This window comes from Anarrhichthys ocellatus, unplaced genomic scaffold (assembly GCF_004355925.1).
Source record: "Anarrhichthys ocellatus isolate YVR2014 unplaced genomic scaffold, GSC_Weel_1.0 scaffold17, whole genome shotgun sequence".
Taxonomy (NCBI): Eukaryota; Metazoa; Chordata; class Actinopteri; order Perciformes; family Anarhichadidae; genus Anarrhichthys; species Anarrhichthys ocellatus.
The window spans coordinates 2245754-2262448 of record NW_022280047.1 but is presented as its reverse complement, the minus strand read 5'-3'; the positions used below and the strand labels follow the sequence as shown (position 1 = coordinate 2262448).

At 46.5% G+C, this 16695-nt stretch overlaps 1 protein-coding gene across 2 annotated transcripts in view; it reads left to right on the top strand.

Moving 5' to 3' along the window:
• The window catches only part of sema6a (sema domain, transmembrane domain (TM), and cytoplasmic domain, (semaphorin) 6A), a 102468-nt gene that overhangs the window by 72556 nt on the left and 13217 nt on the right, over positions 1-16695 (top strand). Inside the window, exons 12-18 of one of the 2 annotated variants that reach the window (XM_031856361.1) lie at positions 1013-1168; positions 4255-4428; positions 6136-6276; positions 6372-6449; positions 11777-11835; positions 12666-12686; positions 15926-16105. In XM_031856361.1, the coding sequence (XP_031712221.1) occupies positions 1013-1168; positions 4255-4428; positions 6136-6276; positions 6372-6449; positions 11777-11835; positions 12666-12686; positions 15926-16105 (809 nt within the window). The remainder of the gene's footprint in view (positions 1-1012; positions 1169-4254; positions 4429-6135; positions 6277-6371; positions 6450-11776; positions 11836-12665; positions 12687-15925; positions 16106-16695) is intronic. The other variant, XM_031856362.1, reaches the window with a different exon arrangement.

Sequence of the window (16695 nt, the reverse complement as noted above, 5' to 3'; positions counted from 1 at the left end):
CATTCAACAAAATATTAATTTCTGAGGTTAATTTAACATTAGTGTCAGCTGGCTTGAACTCATCGCTTTGTTTGTTTGAGGAGTTCACCTCGAATAGTTAAATCACTCCGCTTCCTCTTGCAGGATTGCATTTTATAAAAAACTATATTAAAACAAAATGTTTCTTTGAAATGCTGTCCTTTCCCCTCCATAGACATGACAGAGATATAGGAATGCACAGAACGGCTGAAGGATTTTTCTTTATTACTGGATTCCCTTTGTACTCATGTCTACACACTACTTAAAAAAAAAAAAAAAGATTTTCATTGGCAGACGAAGAAATGCATTTCTCTTGAGTACACACACACACACACACGCATGCATATATATTTTGGGTTTGGTCCTTGACATGTTGACATTGTCAGACGTTCAGGGGCCAGCTGGCTAATATTACGTGGTGTGGCAGGGTATCAAAGACCACGCAGTAAAGGGGTTTTACAAGCTCTCGGAGGTGAGATGCCTACAAAGGGGATATGCTATCAAAAGCTGCTTCTTCTTTACAAGCAGCTCACCAACTCCCTGTAAAAGGATCAGATTGATAGAACGTCTTGGTGCTTTACTGCGAGTCCAGGGGGAAAAAAGACATGTTGTGTCCTCACCTTTGCCTTGACCAAAGCCTCTCGGCTTGCGAGTTTAGTCATTTATGGCTGCGCTCTCCTTTGAATTTATGGAAGTAGAACTTTCTGTCAGCTATTGGAACTCTGGCTGTGAAGAATTGCTCAATCAAAAGAGTCAATTTAACGCTAAAGGAAGGTCTGGCTCAAAACATTAGCATTCCGCTGTGGTATTTCACAACCGTCTTGGTCGGCGCTGAGCACGGGATGCGGCGACGGTGCAATTGCAAAATAGATAGCGCAGACTGGGAAGAGGAAGAAATATACGGCCAATGGCAGCCCCATCGAAGGGTTTTTTACTTGTTTTTTTCTTCATCCCTTCTCTTCGTACCCCTCCTCTTCCTCCTCTCCCTCCGTAGGCCTGGCAACTGCGCCGGCACACCATCCATGGAGAGGTACAAGGTATCCAATGAGTTCCCTGACGACACGCTCAACTTCATCAAGATGCATCCACTGATGGACGAGGCAGTGCCCTCCATCGCCAACAGGCCCTGGTTCCTCAAGACTATGGTCCGGTAAGTATCACACACTCCAAAGGCTTCAGCCCCAGGACAAGAATTACTCTCATTAAAACACAGTGGCACAACACACACCAGCCGCTGACCTATTTTCTCTGTAGCAGAGGAAACTCTGATCTACACTTTACTATCTCTCTCCCAGAGTGGCCGTGTGGTGATGACAGAGTAAACAATTTGAGTTCTCATAGATGTTGGTGTTTTTGTTTCAAGTCCATTCTAAGCCCTTATTAAGAGGATGATCTCGCAAATTGCCTGTTTGAATCCTCTGAGGATCTGTCAAAGAGAGAATACTGGAGTAAAAAGTTATTTTGTCTGTGGTTGATTTTTCTACGGAGTTTCTGGAGTTGGGCCCATTTCCCCAAAAGCCAGTGTGCACTGTGGCTGATGCCGTTTGATCATAAAGGTCTGTCTGGCTTTTACAGCTACACTACCCAGAGACATTTCAGCCAGCCTCTTGTGGGGGGGGGGGGATACGACAGCGCACCCCAATCCCATCTGCAAGGCGGAACTCTGCTGACAGCATTTGGTGAAAAGTAAAAAAAAACAAAACTGAATTCTAGCTTTTAATTTGGTCCTGCTTCTGAATCGCAGCTGCTTAAGATTTAAGGTCAGGATTGCTTGCCAGGCCCTTGACAGGCCTCAGTGGCAGCAGCATCACTTTAAAAAATGGGCTACATGAAGAATTCTTCACAGGTTTTTACAAATGATTTGCATTGTACCACATCTTGCTTGCTGCTTCGCTGAGGTCTGACCTACATACCGAGCTGGCGGTAGGCAGAATACGAGCGGCTTTCATCAAAGTTATCCCCTATAACTCTCGCTGTTCATTAGTGCGCCGTATCATACAACCGTATTATGAATAACACATTGTATCAGTCTTTACGTAATCAGCAGTCGGACCATTTCATTTGATTTGTGATGACACCGCGGCGAGCAGAGCCTCGCGTGCCAGTCAGAGGCAGGAGTTAAAAGCCTTATGTAAGCTCAAGAAGCATCATGAAGAGGAGTGAGGCCTTTTTACGATGTTTATCTGTCACGGTCTCTACGTACTGTAATACCATTCTTGAGCGGAAGTCAACTGGAAACAAAATCAGTAAAATGGTTTTAAACCTTGTTACGCCCTGGAGAGGACACCCCAATATCCGGCACGAGCTCTCGCTGCAAATTAAAAAAAAAAAAAAGCTCGCCTGTCCTGAGACTTGCTGTTGCTGCGGTGGAGGCCTCAGCGGGCTGGGCACAGTGAATCAACTGGACAGGGGGGGGGTGGGGGCACTCTTGAGATTTTTATTATCCTGAATAGGAGGGACGGTGAATGTCTTAGTCCTTGAGATTGTATTATTTCGCTGGGATCAAATCCCATTGACACAGTCCTTGGAGCTTCTGTTCAGCTTGAATAGACCCAGACCACAACAGACCTTCAGATTGCTGTTAATTTTTGATTAGATGAGGCCGGTGTCCCATGGAGCGTTTTAAGGGATATTTCAAGAAAAATCCAAAGGGTAGAAGGGATAAGAGGTTGTGCTGTGTTGTTTTAATGGGCTCATGGTGTAAACTGCACTCTGCAGTGAGGTTAAATTTACACTCATCGCATCCAAAAACAAGTTCTGGACCTTTTCAGAAAGAGAACAGTCAGTAAACAGTTAATGAGGGTGAAAGTGAACCTTCCAAGATTTCCCGATAAACTCTCATCTTTAAATCCCATCTCCTTCAGTTAGAAATGTCACCAAAACGTGCATTTGCATGAAACTGTCACTGGAGTTCACCTTTAGGACCCAATAGCAAGACCACAGGAGACAGAGTACGGTGAAACAGACTTTATTTAGCCAGAGTAAGGAAGACAGGAAGGTGTGGAGCCCGTGGTCCGACACCAGAGAGTAGGCAGATCGACGGTGTGAGTCCCGTGGCTCAACACCGGAGGGCTGGCAGCTTGACGGCGTGATGTCCCGTGGCTCGACACCAGAGAGTAGGCAGATCGACGGTGTGAGTCCCGTGGCTCGACACCGGAGGGCTGGTAGCTTGACGGCGTGATGTCCCGTGGCTCGACACCAGAGAGTTGGCAGCTTGACGACGTATGTAGTCCGTTAACACCACGGAGGGCAGAGCGGCAGTGAGTAGTCCGTAAACACAAAGGAGGGCACGGGGGATTCCCGGACCGACGGACACCGGAGGCAGGCGCTTGAGGCAGAAGCTGCAACGGGGTTGAAGCGGGTGAAAGACGGTACGACCTGACAACCCCAGACTGCAGGACCAGAGTTTATATAGTGCCAGGGGAAGCGTTAGTGGGACCTGAGTCTGGTGTGTCAACCTGCAGGAGGTAATCGGCTGGAGTGGCTGCAGCTGTGTGGCCATGGGAGGTGTCTGGTCTGACAGGGATCCTGACAGAAACACACTTGTGTGCAGATACTAGAAACTATAGTTGAGGGATAGATACCGGCATCTGGGATGCAATAAAATCAATGGTAAAAAGGAAATAACCTCAAGAGGTGTTTCTTGAAACCTGTTCTTGTTATCTGATCACAAATAACACCCATGAGCGCAACAGGGCTCCGATCCAGAATACGCTGACTGGCAGGTGTCTAATTTGCTAACTTGAATCTGTTTGATATGTTATTTATTTAATTTTTTTAAGAATGATGAAATGAAAATTGAGTTTTTATCCACCTGGTTCTGATCACCAGCTGTCACAAAGTAGAGCTCACAACTGTCGCTGTTAGGAACGACCTGACATGCCCTATGGCATCGTGATTGAGTTTCTATTGAAACAAAAATCAATTAATAAGATTATTAAGGCTGTGTAATCTCCCGCTGCTCCTTATTCTCTTTCAGACATCTGATGTGAATGACGGAAGGCAGATCAATTGATTGATTGATTATATATATATATATTTATTTGGGCATATTTTTAGGTGTTTTTATTTCTTTTTCTTTTAGTCACAAGTATTTTTAATTTTTAAGAATGCAAATTTAATGTTGAATGTGGTGCAGAAGAAAGAGCAGTTTTAAACATGAACATTCAATCCTGGCTGGTGTTCTTCATCAACTGACTGATTGGTTGGCTGACTGCTTGGTGTTGCTTCTCCCAGGTATCGTCTGACACGCATCGTGGTGGACAATGAAGCGGGCCCCCATAGGAACCAGACGGTGGTCTTCCTGGGATCTGAGAAAGGCATCATCGTCAAGTTCCTGGCCAACATGGACAGCGGCTTCCTAAACGACAGCGTGTTTCTGGAGGAGCTCAACGTCTACAACCCAGACAAGTACGTCGCCCTGGGTCTACGTGTGTGTGCGTGTGTGTGCGTGCGTGTGGATATAAATAGAGGGAACACATGGATACTGTTGCTACGAACAAAGGAAGGCCGGCTATTGCATATGTGTGTGTTTTAGAGTGTGTGATTTTGTTTCCAACCATCTCGAGACTCGGCCAAAGCCACCAACCCACCAGCTCCATCAGTACCAGTCAGCTCCCCCGACCCAGGCTATGTAGTGAGGCCAGCCAGCCAGATGGTTACTCTATCATTTAAAAGAGTTTTATCAGGTTACACTCTGCCCGACCACAGCGACTAAATTAAAGACGTAGACCCTAAGGCCCTGGATAACGCAGCGCTGTGGTTCCCGACCTCAGCGGAGCCCAGCTCCTCCAAAACGTTTGGCTGATTAAAGGAAACGAGCACACACACACGCACGCACACACACACACACACACATACCGAGGTCTGTGTTTGTCTTCAGAGCCAGCCTCGAATCTCTTGCTAAAACGTTACGCTGCTGTTGGTGCATGCACACGGACGGTAAGCTAGTTGAGGAGCGCGTGCAAGCTGGGCCTGCTGGGGTGAGCGAGTTAAGCATTGTCGTGTACTTGAGGTAGAAGCGAATAAGGGAAAAATCAGGCGCAGCGTGACCCTTGCCAAAGCAAATATTTAGTTGAGGGGTAATGGATGAAGGGGGAACGAGTGGCGGCACAAGCGGAGGAGGGCAGAAAAGTGCAGAGGAGAGAGGCCCGGGAGAGGAGAGATTGAAAGAAGTGCAGCGGAGGATCCGTTATTGTGTTAGACAGCCGAGGAGAAGGAGAAGAGGGGAAGGAGAGCGAGGACTTAGCGGGAGGGCTTTCAAGGTTACCACTGTTTGTTACCTGACATGCTGCGGCCATGTGACGAGCCGTATGGAGAGGAGAGAGGGCAGGTCCTGCCCTCTCTCCTCTCCCGCAGCTGTGTCTCCTTTCCTGCCTCCTCCCCGTGTCTCCTCTTCTGTCTGTGTAGCCGGGGCCGAGCGTCGGCCACCAGCCATCTGGCTTTAGTCGCATATACAGTAAGTGACTTTGCCCGTCTGCCTGCCTGGCCCGATTGTCGTGCATTACCCAGTGTAGATGGACTCAAAAGCTCTAATTGAGAGCGTTAATGCGGGACGAGAGCACGGCGAAGGGGAGATTAAATCCCAGGAGCTGGATGGCGGGATGGAGAGAGGGAGTGGATGGAGAGAAGGGATGGAAAGCTCGACACGCCCAGAGGGATTAGAGTGTGTGCTCCTAAGGGGGCGAGCAGACAAAAGAAGACCGGCAGGGATGGAGGAATGGTAGAGTGGGGAGGAGGAGGGGTTGTGTTAGTGGGTTTTACAGTTAAGTGCAGTGTTATTGCTGACTGCTCACTGTGCCCATCTGTCTGTTTATCTGTTGAATCTGTATCACCCCTTTCTTTATCTCTCTTTATCTCCCACTCTGTTGCTGACCCCCGTGTTCTGGAGTGCAGCTTTATCTCTGTTCTCCCTGACCTCGCTGTTTGTCTTTCTGCCACATCTTAATCTTCTTCTCTTTTTTTATCTCTTTAAATTAACTGTTAAATCTCATTCTATGGCCTCTCACATCTCTCCGTGCTTAGTTATTTTTTTTTTTTTTTTTTACAATACTTTGTCTCTAAATAACCAGACAGTTGAAGAATAACCCATGTTCCATCCTCTCCTCCGTCTCCTAGGTGCAGCATAGACGGCGTGGAGGACAAGCGCATTGTCGGCATGCAGATCGACAGCAAGAGTCACGCTTTGTGGGTCGCTTTCACCTCCTGTGTGGTTAAGGTGCCGCTGTCTCGCTGTGAAAGACACGGGAGATGCAAGAAGTGAGTTTGATGTTTGCACATGAAAGCGTTCTGTCAACAAACTCCAGTTTACAATATGATGAGGGGCTGATTGTGTGTGCGTGTGTCTCACCTAGGTCTTGTATAGCCGCCAGAGACCCGTACTGTGGTTGGGTGTCAGAAGGAGCCTGCAAACAGGTGGTTGGTAACACAAAGTAAGTAACATGTTAGTTAATGCATTCACTGTATCAGCTCTTTTTAATGGACAGAGACACGTTCACAAAGCACAGGTGTGAATAATTAATTGAATGAGCTGAATGATTTGTTTTCATTTACAAAAACAAAGTTGCAGTAATTAAAACTAAGCCTCATCATTAAGCTGTACTGTTGTTTTAATTGCCAAGGAGACTCTATTGCTTCTATATTTAGGAACATTGAGTATTTCATTATGAGAGAATGTTCACATGGGATTTTACAGTATAGACAAAATACTTATACTCTGTGTCTCCTGTAATTACTTAGACATCTGTAGAATTAAGTCAGTTTTAGTTTATGTCACATCTAAAGTCACTGTTGTCCCTCCCTGCGGTCATGGTGATCGTCCTTTACAGTTACAATACAGTAAAACATTGCATTGGTTACATAGCTACAACTGTAAGGATTACAGATACTAGAACCCAAAAGCACAATTCGGAGACAAGATACAAGTTCAGTTCTTTTACTAGAGTTCAGGCAGGGTCAAAACCGGGAGGTCAGTCAAAACAGGCGAACAAATCCAATAAGGGACAGGCAAAAATCCAAGGTCGAAAACAGGCAGACAGGGTCGGAACAGGCAGATCATGAACAATATAAAGGTACGCTGGAGAACTTGGCAAAAACACACAAGACAATCTGGCAGGGAACAAGTGCAAGTGAGGGGACCTAAATAGTGAGGGCTAATGAGGGAATGGGCTGCAGGTGAGATGGGTGTGGAGGACCAGGTGAGGGGAATGAGAGATGATCGGGTGTGAATGGTAGGATCTGAAATGACAGGAGAGTTAGTAAAATAAGCAGACAGGATGAAAACAAACTAATATGAAGGGGAATTCGTGACAACAACTCAGAAAAGTAATCGACCCCTCACTAAGTACCGCCCTTCAAGCACAGACTGGCCAATCATAGCGTAGCATCAGCCGGCTCTATTCAGCTCTGCTCCATTGACTCTCATGCACTGGTTTCAGATTTCCTTCATTTTCAGGCTGGTTTTTTTTGTGGATTTGGAGTTAGTCATGGTTAAACGTTGTGCTAGCACACCATTAACTAGCGTTAGCACTTTTATGCTACGCTAGCCAGTGAAAGTATTCTGAATGTCCACACATGCTTAATGATTGTAACAGTGAATAAAGACCTTCCCGGCTTTACAGGAAAGTAAGTGTTGTTCCTTCTGTCTCGATCGGTCAGGTGATGCGGTGGTTCAGTTTTACACTGAGATCTGAAGGCTTTGACTTCTATCTTTTTAACCTCTTATCGCTACTAAATCAGTTTGATATCCTGGATATATCCTTCAAACCCATAATGGAGATGTCTGCTTCTCTCTGAAATTGACTTTCCAAAAATTAGATCACTTTTATTCAGGGAGTGCGGTTAGTGACAGTGTGGGCTCCATGGTAGCTCTGACAGCTTGGTGGAGTAGCAGCAGTGGGCGGGGCTTAGGGAAGGGTCAATTACTGATGCTGGGGATTTTGTAAAAAGCCTGACATATGTGTTTTGCAAACAACTTTTACAAAACAGTACCCCACCTTCTCTGTCACGCCCGGTGGCATTCCTCTCTCGATTTGTCGTGTCTGTGATCTTTCTAATTTTATGGTGTGTAAGTGCAATTTCCTTCAGCTGAAAGCACTATTGGAAGGATGAATGGGAGGAAAGTGTTGTTTGCCCCAGGCTCGGGGTTGGGTACGCCGGGTTTGGGAAATCTCGATGGTCGCGGTAACTATAATTTGTGGCTGTAGTTATGACACCGAAGCAGATTACGCTTTCTGAAGAAACAGCATATAGAGTTTTGTGGTGGGAAAAAACATTTTACTGATGAAGTCATAACAAAAGGACCAGTGCTCCAGTGGCTATTTGACGTTGAATGAATTTGATCACCCCCTCCCTTCCGCAAAATGATTGGTCTGGCACGCCAATATGCCAAAGGCACAAGTACACACAAAACTTGTCCTCAAAAAAACACACACGGAGAGCTATCCTATTATTATTCCGTAAAGCTGCAGCGGACTGATTGAGTTTCCACTTTGGAGCTAAAGCCGACACAGAGGCATTAAAAGGGCGAATGACCTCCCTCCTTTACTGTACAATATTTCTAAGTGAGAGAGGGTGGGGGGGTGGGGGGGGGGGGGGATTAGGCCCGGTAGGATCTGTTGGTCCGTGGTGAGCTATTCATTTGCCAGGCTGCACAGGAGGGATAAAACGAGGGAGGGAAGTCAGAGGCATTTTGGTGCTAAATACCAAGGTTTGCTCAGAGAAACAGAGACTCACCTTTCTTCTACTTCAGCCTCACTTTTTCTTTTCCTCATTAAAATCAGCACCCCTTCCCGTTTCCTTACATGTTCTTCTATTTGTCTGCCTAACCAGCAGCCTTACCCTGTCCGTGTGTCTATTTTATCCATCCTTCTTCTTCTTCTTCTTCTTCTTCTATCTTTCCTCTGACATATTCTTTCCCTCCTGCACGCCTCCCCTCTTCTCTTCTTCCATCTGGCCTCGGCGCGAGTGTGCCAGCGTTCTCATGTGGAGTTATGCCTCTCATACTTACTGCTCATATACAGCTCGCACTCTGGTCTCCTGCAATATGGTTCCCAGTCCCCCCCCACCTGCCTTTGGCATATTATCCCATATAATAATGTGTGGTTGTCATTATGTAAACTAGGTGTACGAGTGTGTTTCACAGACAACAGTTCAGCATATTAAAAATCACGTTAATTATCCAAGCCATTGTCTCAGCCACCGGCCCTGACAGTGCTCTAGATCAGGGCCGGGGTCTCTTACACTGATTAAATCTGCACACACATACCGACTCATAACCTGCTGAAACCCTGATGAGTAAAGTCTGAGTTCACTGCGAGTGTTCTTTCTTGAATCAAAATGAATGGGCGGCTTTGATGAAGCATTACGCATTCTTTACACTACAGTGTAACAGTGTTACTCTGTACAGTGTATTAGGTCCCTCGTCGCTCATTCACTTCTAATATGAATAATGAATGATATTATGCCTGACCGGCATTTTGTCCCCTCAGTGCAACCACATGTCTCACATAATAATCACATCGGATGCAAGATGATATAAAATGCGTCCCTCGGCCGCCTCCACTTATGTACAGTGCAGTTTGAATCTGATTAAAACATGCATCATGCGGTTGCAGCGGGGCCTTAACCCTGAGCTGAACCGTCTGTAGAGTCACATCTGAACACAATGCACCTCTGTTGCTATCATGCGGCCGCAACGGGACGTGAACCCTTTAAGTTCATACTATAGTTCACTCACTTTCACGTGCGGCAAGTAGAGCTCAGACCCCGGCATCTGTCGTGTGACTATTCATTGTTAATTCATCTCGAGACCGATGGGATTTAAAACCTTGTCTTCATCTCAACAATGTCTCGCCAGTCTTTAACGTTATTTAAAAAAAACATGGAAACCATGACCGCGAGGTTGCCAGTGTTTTGGTGTTATCAAAGAGGCCAAACAACATTTCATGGAAGGGTGGCACGAGGAAGATCCGGCAGCTACTAGGAGTGCTTGGACAGCATTTGTGCTCAGACAGGTCTAATTGTGCAACTCTGCGTCTGCTCTGTGATTATGATGATAAGCAAATCAGATAAGCAGATTAAATGTACCCCCAGATATCAAAAGAGGATGCTGTTATTGTTGCTGTTGATGTTGTTTGTGTGGCTGCTTTGGAAGGGTTATTAGTTATCAAGAGGGTAAAATGTACCATCTCCGTCCCATTTAAGGTTCTGTGAAACTGGAGGGAGAGATGAATAGTAAACATGAATATACAGTACATGAAGGGTTTGAGAACAGAACAGCAGCAATTCAATTGTATTTTCCTCCTAAACTCTCCGTGTCCTTGTTGTCAGGTTCACGCTCTCAAGTCTGATCGGGGGATACGGGGCGGGTGATGCTGTTTTGGAAAAATCATTCTTCTTCATGCTATAATTGTGACCAGTGGAGGGTGAGGAAGATGAGAGGCCGGTGGACTGGCAGGAGGAGAAGGACTAGCAAGGGGGAGGCGGGGGGTGGAGGAGGACTGTGAAAAGCTGTCATGCGTGACTGTGATCCTGGTTGACAGTTGGTCCGCTCTGTTTCACAGATCTCCTTACTGCCTGCTTGGTGGTCTTTCAGGAAGAAAACAGGTCTCCGTGCAGATTGCATCAGAAAATAACATCTCCAAAAAACTCCCGCTCTGCCCGCTCTTTCTCTCCCTCCGTGTCATATGATGGCCCCCTCAAGCATGGTTTCCCCTCGCTGCCCTGCTCTTCGCCCATGTGATTGGGACTACAGCCTCATATCTCTACTGAACCCAGATAACGGCAGCTGTTGAGAAACAGGAGAAAGCATATGAAAGTTGAAGTTCTCTGTACATTTCCACCACATTTTTTTATTTAGAGCAGGAGTTCTTTCTTACCAAGATCAATACCACTTTCATGTCTGTACAGTAAACGTGAAGCTGGAGCCAGCAGCAGATTAGCTTAGCTTAGCATAAAGACTGGAAACATGGGAGAACAGCTAGCCTGGCTCTGTCCTAAATCTGCCTAGCAGAGCCACAAATGAATACCTTATATCTCGTTTGTTTCTATTTACGGGTTTTCTTTGTGAAAAAGATGTCTTGGCTAGGACCTTGTTTGAGTCTCTGCTGGTTGCCCGGCAACTGCTCAGAGTCAGGTAATAGTCCAGCACATAATTCCTTTTTACACTTTTTGGTTTTTGTACGGGTTCAACAAACAAAATAAGATGTGTTGATTAGTGATCTTCAGAGGTGCTGTAGGTAGATTGCGTCACCTTTGAAGTGAGCCAGGTAGCTGTCTCCAGTCTTTGTGCTAAGCTAAGCTTGCTGCTGGCGGTAGCTTCATATTTATCACACCGACACATAAATGGTATCAATCTCATCTAACTCCAAGCAAGAACATGAATGAGCATGTTTCCCGAAACGTTGAACCATTTCTTTAAGATCACACAACATAAGATGACAGTTTTTCTTACAGTCAAATTAAACATAAATCTATTTATATCGTCACTTCTGGCAATGAGTCTTGTGCCAGCTATGGATTTACAAGCCTGCCAGCATTCCTCATAGCCGCTGATTTTAGGCCTCCAGGGCACCTGCAAGGTGTTCTTTGATTCTGTTCCAGTGCAGGGCTTTCTGCAGCCCACACTGTGTGCAAGCACATAGGGTACGCTGTGTGGTAGTGAGTTTTCCTATAGCTCGGTTACTTTGTTTAGGTGTGGCGAGCCTGCATGGCCTGGCCTGTTTTCCGCTGCTGACCATGATGTCTCTGTTCCCCGCAGATCAGCCTTTGAGCAGGACGTGGAGCATGGTAACACAGATGGCCTGGGAGACTGCCAAAGTAAGCAGGCCCTCTTCACTCTTATCTTTCCTCCTCTATTCTACACCCCCCACCACCACCACCACCACAACCACTCCTCTCTTCTCTGTTAACTCAGTCTCCCTCTTCTCTCGGCCCTGCGTTTTCCTTCTTCGCTGCTGTCACCTTGTTCTCCCCCCGTCTGTTCCGCCCTCACAATCCTCTCTTTCAGCCTCTTCCATCCATCTGTCCCTTTTCGGCTCTCGTCCTCTTCTGTCCCCCCCCCGCTGCCTCTCTGGTCCCCCGGTCAATAGAGTGTTGTGTCCACTTGGGCAAAGACTGGATCGCCTTTTTGCAATTGGCTACGAAAAACACAACACAAACATTCAGCGGGACCCGGGGAACAGGATCTGACTTGTGAGCCGTCAAACACAAGTCAGCCTTAAAAGCCTTGAAAGGCCTCTTTAACTCAATGTATATTTGATATTTTCATGTCCAGAATAACTGTTGGGAGTCGTCGAATGTGATTTTATACTAAGCTGCTCAGTTTGCAAGACAAACTTCAGAACAATTTGACCTCAAATCGCTCATCTTAGTCCATTTCATCTCAATTTCGACTGTTTACTCTAGAGTGAATGTAGGCGGCGCATTTTCCCTTCAATTTGATCAGTGTGTTTAGTCAAGGGAAGCCATAGTGTTGAACCTTCATTAGCTGTTGAGGCTATAGATCACCTCTGATTTAAAGTTCGGAGAATATCGAGCAGCTAGTCGATTCTGAATTACTTTAGAAGTCATGGCTTTTGATCATGTTAAAGCTCTCTTTACTGCCAGCAATAACACATTTCTCCTCATTTCTTTTCTCATTCTTCCAGACACCTTTGTGGCGCTGAACGGTAAGTATCCCACATTTTACTGTAGAGGCATTCAAATAAAAGACAGGAGTTGCGTTTCATGTCCCCCGACTCTTTAGCTCCGGCCACACCCCTTCATCTAGTCAATCAATCATCCCCTCTCAGGGAAATGAAAACTCCTCCCACACATGTAAAGACGGGTTATTAATGACTCATGCTTTTAACTGAATTCATTTCGTTCCTTCTTTTTCATAGACGTTCCCTCCAGTTACGAAGGTAATGAAACAAAGCGCGGTCGGTGCATTTCACTTCTCGTAGTGTTTGCCCTCGTCCAGCCCCTTTTGGAGTTTAGAATAAAGGACGTAGAATTAGAAATTAGATTCTGTTCCCATTCAAATTCTATTAGACCTCCTCTCCCTCCTTAATTGTTCCAACTCCTCTTTACCCCCTGTGCAACATCATCGATTAGCCCTGACCTTTGCTTCTAATTGGATGGATCTGGTTGTTGGTGGTTTAAGACTTTTATAGTGCAGAAATGCCTCAGTGTGCACATTAAGCAGGACATGTGTGAACAGAAGGAGAGGGAGATTAGACTGGCCTGTTTAGAGTCGGGAAAGATCCGATGCGTTTCTGCCAACTGCCACCGAGCATGTGCAGTTGGCACCGACTCTCCGCTATAAAACAAAAAAAGGCTAATGCAAACATGAGCAGACCCACATTTTTCTGCTCCCGCAAAATACTCTAATACCCGAATCACACACCGCAATATCACAATCGCAGTGATGACGTGTTCATCGCCCGAGTCGATTTCAAGAATGATAAACAGATGTGATGAGCCTGAAGCGGAGCCAGTCGGTCTTATCCGGAGCACCCACACATCCACCTTATTTTTATGGTTTTCAGTAAATCTCTCTGGCTCTCACACTCACACCCATACCTCGCAGCTGCCAGATCAAACAGTCAGATCCATACAGAATGACAAGAATAGATATTTTACAGTCGTGCCAGAAAGCCCAGCTCTCCCTCTCCCTCTCTCTCCCTCCCTCTTTCTCTCACCCCTGTGGCTGTACCCCCACTGTTCTCCTCCCTCTTTTTGGAGATCCAGGGTCAGAAAAAGGCATCTGTGTTGGTGTGCACCCCTATAGTGCTGAATATGCTCCCATAGGCTTGGCTGTGTGTGTTTCCACACACACACACACACACACACACACACACACACACACACACGCACACACACACACACACAACACCCAGTTTACAACACCCCAAACAAAGTCTTAGCCATTACCCAAGCCCCTCCGTTTATCTGTCGGTGGTTGATATGGATTTGAAGATAAATAAATGCCCCCTCTTCATCCTCCTCTCCTCCACTCCCGACTAGACACCCTCGCCTCTCTTTTAATCTGTAGAAAGAGAGGGATGTGCATCCGTCGGCAGTATTTATTTATTCTTTCCTCCCTGATCCGCGGAGGAGCTCTGAGGCTCCGAGCTCTCTCTCTCTATGTGTGTCATCTGCCTGAATTGCACTTCCCCTGGCGGTGGGGGAATGAATTATAAAATAGGCCTGTCACACTAATCTCTCAGCCTTGGGCCAATAGTTAAATAAATCATTTTAATGATTGCCGTGGCACACGGAGGAGGCGGCTCCGGGTGGTGTTGTGCGTAGTCTACCAGCAGCATCACTGACGTTAGCCCCCGTGAAATGCTCCTCCCCTCTTCAAACAGCATAAACACATATTGAAAAGGCACTCGCACATCTGCACACACACACACACAGACACACATTGCTGTCACCTCCTCCGTGGGGACAGCTCCACAGAGGCTGTTGATAAAAGTGTTGTCAGTCTTCATCTAGGGTGGATGTTTGCTTTTTTATTCCATTATGTTAAATACAGTATGTAGCTTGTGCAAAACGGTGTAGGGTGGCTTAAGTGTTAGCATGTGGGATGGTAATGTGATTAGCATGGTTCAAAAATAATCAGTCAGACAAAGCGTATGCACAAACTCTGCTTATGAAAGAAAATGAGACAAAAAAAAAAGAGGGGGAGGGGCAGATGCAGGAAAACAAACATTGTGCGAGAGACGTTCGGCAATAGACGGGGAGGAGATACAGTAAGTACGATCCATCACCCACAGATGAAAGACACTTTGCTGCAATTGTCACTCATCGGTGTAACTTCCCGGCAGCGTTATGATACCCTCTTCAACTGTTGGCCAGCGATTCGTTTAGCCGTTGAGGGATTTAATTACAGGGAGGAGCCAAATCAGAGAAAATTCATTCAGTGTTAACGACACATTTCTCATGATTGATCTAGACTTGCTAAATAAAGATTACCGGCCGTGCAGGATACGAAACGTTCGGGAGACATTTGGTTTAAAACGTAGAAACGTGGGTGTAAATGGGGAAATAAGCGGAGAGGGCGGAAGGAAGTGGAGAGGTAGGAGACAAGAAAAGGAGGGATGAGAGAGAAAGTTTACAATTATTCTCATTGCAGATAAATCTGCCAATTATTTTCCCAATTAATGATTTAGTCTATAAAAATCAATCACAAGCACTTCTTTCCAGAGCCCAAGCTGTAGTCCAAAACAAAATAATATTCAGTTAAATGTCACATGAAACAAGGAAAAGCAGCAACTCTTGAGAAGCTGAAATCAGAAAATTGTTAAAGAAAATGACCAATTGTTTCAGTTTCAAAGCAAACTTCATGCTAAATTGAAGAAGAATTGAAAAGTTAGGATCAGAGTGGCAGAACGCTTGACAAGAGGAGGAGCATGAACGGAGTTAGAAGCGCTGTACAGCTGAAGAAAAAGTTTCAGGCAGACTTCTCGACGGGAGCGAGGGAGAGAAACTTTGTCTCTCGTCCTTCATATCAAAGGTAGGCACCCTATGGTGAATGTGGAGCAACGTGATTGTACTCTGCTCTGCTCTGACAGGCCCAAAGGAGCTCTGACACGTCAGTCAGAACAGGAGGGGAGAGAGTGAGAACGGCAGAGAGTGACAGGGAAAAAAGAAAAAACGTCTATCCTGAGAAACACACACACACACACACAATTGCTAATGAGTTACCCCGGGGTCACCAGGGAGAAACACTTTGTTGCATCGCACAGCCAAGCAGATGTCCTTATGTGTGTGTCTGTGTGTACGCTTCAAAGGAGGAATAGATGTGTGTGTGTAGGTGTGTGTGTGTGTGTCTGTGCACCCCTGCTGGCCTGTGCTCACAAGCACTGAAGCCTGTCCCCGTCTGCCTCGAGCGTCGGTTAACCTGTGTTGTGTCCGGCAGGCCACCACCACCGCCACCATCACCGCACCCTCTCCCTCCCCACCTCGGCCCTGCCCGAGGCTGCCGAGGGCCCCCTGGGGCGGGGCCGCATGGTGGAGCGGAAGGAACCCCCCATGAGCTCAGACAAAGGGGAGGACCCCTACGTAGCCGTGCCCTCTCAGACCCAGCCCGAAGCCAATGGTAAGCCTTGGAACACAACAGCGAGCAGTCAATTTGGTCCATTGTCACCTGTGGCAAGGGAGGGGGTGGGGGAGGGGAGGTGTGGGGGAGGTTTGTGTAGTTGAGATTTACGGCTGCCTTGCTGCTTCCAGCTGACGAGGTGTAAAGATGGTGGACCTCTTTCTCTCCAGGGAACAAATTGCCTCACACTGTGCACGTAAGCCCCCCCCCAAAAGAAACGTATGCAAACACACCTACGTCGCACATTCAGACACATACACATTCTGCGCTCGTTAAGACCCAATGCGTGCGCGCACACAGACAAACAGGCGCATCGGCAGGATGGATTTATTATCAACGGGCCGTAATGTCCCACAGGAGATGTAATATCCACACCATTACACTCTCGGAAGAAAAAAACGGCGATATATTTATTTCCCGGAGAAGATGGCTCTGTCATGCTTTGTGACACAGTGACATGACATTGAACGCCCTTTTCCTCCCGTGTTAACAACCTGCCTAATGCCGCACCACCTCAAGGACGATTCGCAGGATAAATGAGACTGAGGGAAAAGGAGAGGAAGGAAGGAGACTAATGTAGAACGACACCC